This window comes from Emydura macquarii, unplaced genomic scaffold (genome assembly GCF_026122565.2).
Source record: "Emydura macquarii macquarii isolate MOO-44397 ecotype Brisbane River unplaced genomic scaffold, CSIRO-AGI_Emac_v2 contig_2897, whole genome shotgun sequence".
Taxonomy (NCBI): Eukaryota; Metazoa; Chordata; order Testudines; family Chelidae; genus Emydura; species Emydura macquarii.
Genome location: NW_027133034.1, coordinates 6,195,059 through 6,197,783, shown reverse-complemented (window position 1 = coordinate 6,197,783; position 2,725 = coordinate 6,195,059). Strand labels below are relative to the sequence as shown.

Genomic DNA, 2,725 nt, shown 5'->3' with positions numbered 1-2,725 from the left:
CGACTCTTGACTTTTCACATCACCTTTTCGTCTCTTATTTGTATAATATTTAACAGCAATAGAAGCTCTTACCTGAAACCTGGCTCTCAATAATCTGATTGTACAATATATAAACACAGACACCAGGAGGGTTATAATAATTAAACCACTTAAGAGCCCGTATCTCAAATATATTCTTTGCCCCTACAATACATCCGTGGTGGCTCGGTGTCTCTCTCTCTGCCCGTGTCCTTTAGGAATGTATTAAGACGGAGTGTAAGGCGCTCTTGCCTTCGGAGGGGTTTGGCGGAGTCTGCTCAAGAAGGGCAGAGGAGGCTGGCGAAGCGGAAGGGCAGATCTGCGGAGGGTTGACTGTCAGAGCGGGGATGGCGGACACAGGTGGCATAGACGGGGTCGGTTTGATGGGCACAGGAACCGCTGGCATAGTCTGGCCGGGCGGGTGGCAGAGAGCCTTCATGGGCACCCCGAAGGGTCCGTAATCGTGAGAAACGGGCATGCTGGCCATCGAGTCCATCACCCCCACGTGAGGCCACACGGAGCCCACCACGTTGCTGAGCTGGCTGGACACCGGGTAGCCGAGGTGGTGAATGACGGAGGCCAAGGGCAGCCCGCTGGCCTGGATCACCCCCTTGTAATCTCTGCCGATGATGTTCTCGATGGCGAAGGGGTGTTTGAAGCCCGACGACTGGCTGCCCCCGTGGAGGCTGTAGGGCTGGAACTGGGGCAGCCTCCCTACGCCGGCGGCGGCGGCGGCAGCGGCGGCAGCAGCCACGGCCGCCTCCGGGCTGCCCAGGCCGGGCGGGCCCTTGCCCGGGTGCTGCGGGTGGAAGTAGTGCACCACGTGCGGGGCGGCCGCCGGGCCCTTGGGCAGGCCGCCGGGCAGCGGCGGCGGCCCGGGGCGCAGCACCTTGAAGCGCTTGCGGCGGCGCAGGAAGCTGCCGTTCTCGAACATGTCGCCGCAGTCCGGGTGCAGCGCCCAGAAGCTGCCCTTGCCCGGCTGGTCGGGCCGGCGCGGGATCTTGATGAAGCAGTCGTTGAAGGAGAGGTTGTGGCGCAGCGAGTTCTGCCAGCGCTGCGTGTGCTCGCGGTAGTAGGGGAAGCGCTCCATGATGAACTTGTAGATGTCGCTCAGGGGCAGCATCTTCTCGGCCGAGTGCTGGATGGCCATGGCCGTCAGCGAGATGTAGGAGTACGGGGGCTTCTGGTCGCTGTAGGAGCTCTTCCCCGGCCTAGGCATCGCCGCCCCCTGCCCCGGCGGCTAGAGCTCCCTCGCTCCGCTCCGCCCCGCCCCGCCGGCCCGCTCCCAGCCGGCCACACACGGGCTACAGCCCCGCTGATGGGGGTCCCGATAATGGCCCCCCCCACACACACACACACCCAAATCTCTCCTGCGACTCGCCACGGCTCTAGGTGCCGATCATCGCGACCCCGCCGACACTTCGCGTCCTGCTCCGGGTCCCCGCCGCCAACTCTGCATTGGCCCCACGCCGGCTCCGGCTAACCGGGGCGTAGCTGCCGGGAGGGCGCTAAGCGCAGGGTCGCTCGGGGCGGGATAACTCCGACCTCACACACGCTCCGCACCCCGCTTTCTTCCTCTCTCTCTCCCCTGCCCCCCGCACTAAGCCAATGGCCTGGCCGCCACCTGCACCTTTCTAGCCGGCCGGAGCCCCGCGGCCCATAGCGAGGAAAGCGTCACCCCCCCGGAGCGGAGCCCGAGCTTCTCGGCTCCTTCGCCACCCTAACCTTTCGCCTGCCTGGGGCGGCCGCCGCTGTCTCGCTGGAGCCGGAAAGTTTCCCGGGTTTGCCCCACGTTGCTGCTGCCAGCCGCTGCCCCTCGCCCTGGCCGGCTTTGTGGGCTGGGGCTGCAGCTTGAGGCGCCGGGGGCTTTCTCTGGAGAGCTCTGGGGGGCGGAGGGTCCTTGCTTCCTTCAGAGCAAAATCCGCCCTTCGCCGTGGTAAGCGGGAGACGCGGCGGCGCGTCCCGTTGAAGTTTGGCCAAGCTGCCGCTGCCGCCGGGCTGGCGGTGCCCTGCTTGTCGCCAGGATCGATGGGGCCAGCCCCGCTGCCGCTCCTGCCCCACCGCCCTGGAGCCGGTCGGAGAGCGGAGGGGGGCCGAGAGGCGGCTGCCGTGGCTGTGGCTGTGGCTACGGCGAGCTCTCCAGCGCGGTTTTGTAACGGTGCCGGAGAGGCTGCGGAGACCCCCGCGGCTCGCCTTGTCATCACATGACAGTGGCCCAGGGACTTAGCGACTCCTGCAAACGGGGCAAGAAGCCGCTCGTCGTCTTCCCCTGTGGCTCACGGAGTCCTGCGCTGGGCGAGGTGGGGCCAGCTGCGCGCGCGGCGCTCCGGGGAGGCTTTAAAGCGCCCTGGGGGGTCCGGCTTCTCTTTCAGAACGCGGGGCGGGGAGGCAGCCGGAGCCGGGAGGAGATCTTCCCCCAACCCCCCTCCGCAACCCAGCCTGCCGTTTTCTTGTCACTTGCTCCAGCATTTGCAGCCAGACTCCAAGCCCAAGAGCTCAGTAGCCTCCACGGTCACCCGCCCCAATACGATGTAAAACGACGAGCTGGCAGAGCCTTATTAACGTAGGCAAGTGATGCCCAGCATCCACCGGAAATTCACAGGTCACTACTTTTAAAAGTAATTAAAAAAAACCTGTGCACGTGGAAGGACCAAAACCAGAAGTACAAAGGCTCTACCCCCACCCTCTCCCCGTGAGCACCATTCAC

General features: G+C 64.9%; 1 protein-coding gene across 2 annotated transcripts; it reads right to left on the bottom strand.

Annotated features, from left to right (window-relative positions):
- Positions 1–232: 232 nt before the first annotated feature.
- FOXB2 (forkhead box B2) lies at positions 233–1,237 on the bottom strand. Of its 2 annotated transcripts, XM_067568749.1 has the most exons (2): positions 839–1,237; positions 233–778 (listed from the first exon to the last, which is right to left on the bottom strand). In XM_067568749.1, the coding sequence occupies exons 1-2, from the start codon at positions 1,235–1,237 to the stop codon at positions 233–235; spliced, it is 945 nt and encodes a 314-aa protein (XP_067424850.1). The 2 variants fall into 2 exon arrangements, with proteins under 2 accessions (XP_067424850.1, XP_067424849.1); XM_067568748.1 differs by having other exon boundaries at positions 233–1,237.
- Between the last annotated feature and the right edge of the window lie 1,488 nt (positions 1,238–2,725).

What these genes read in the sequence shown, in the direction of transcription:
- FOXB2 (XM_067568748.1), bottom strand. Translation starts at nt 1,237, where the DNA reads ATGCCTAGGCCGGGGAAGAGCTCCTACAGCGACCAGAAGCCCCCGTAC.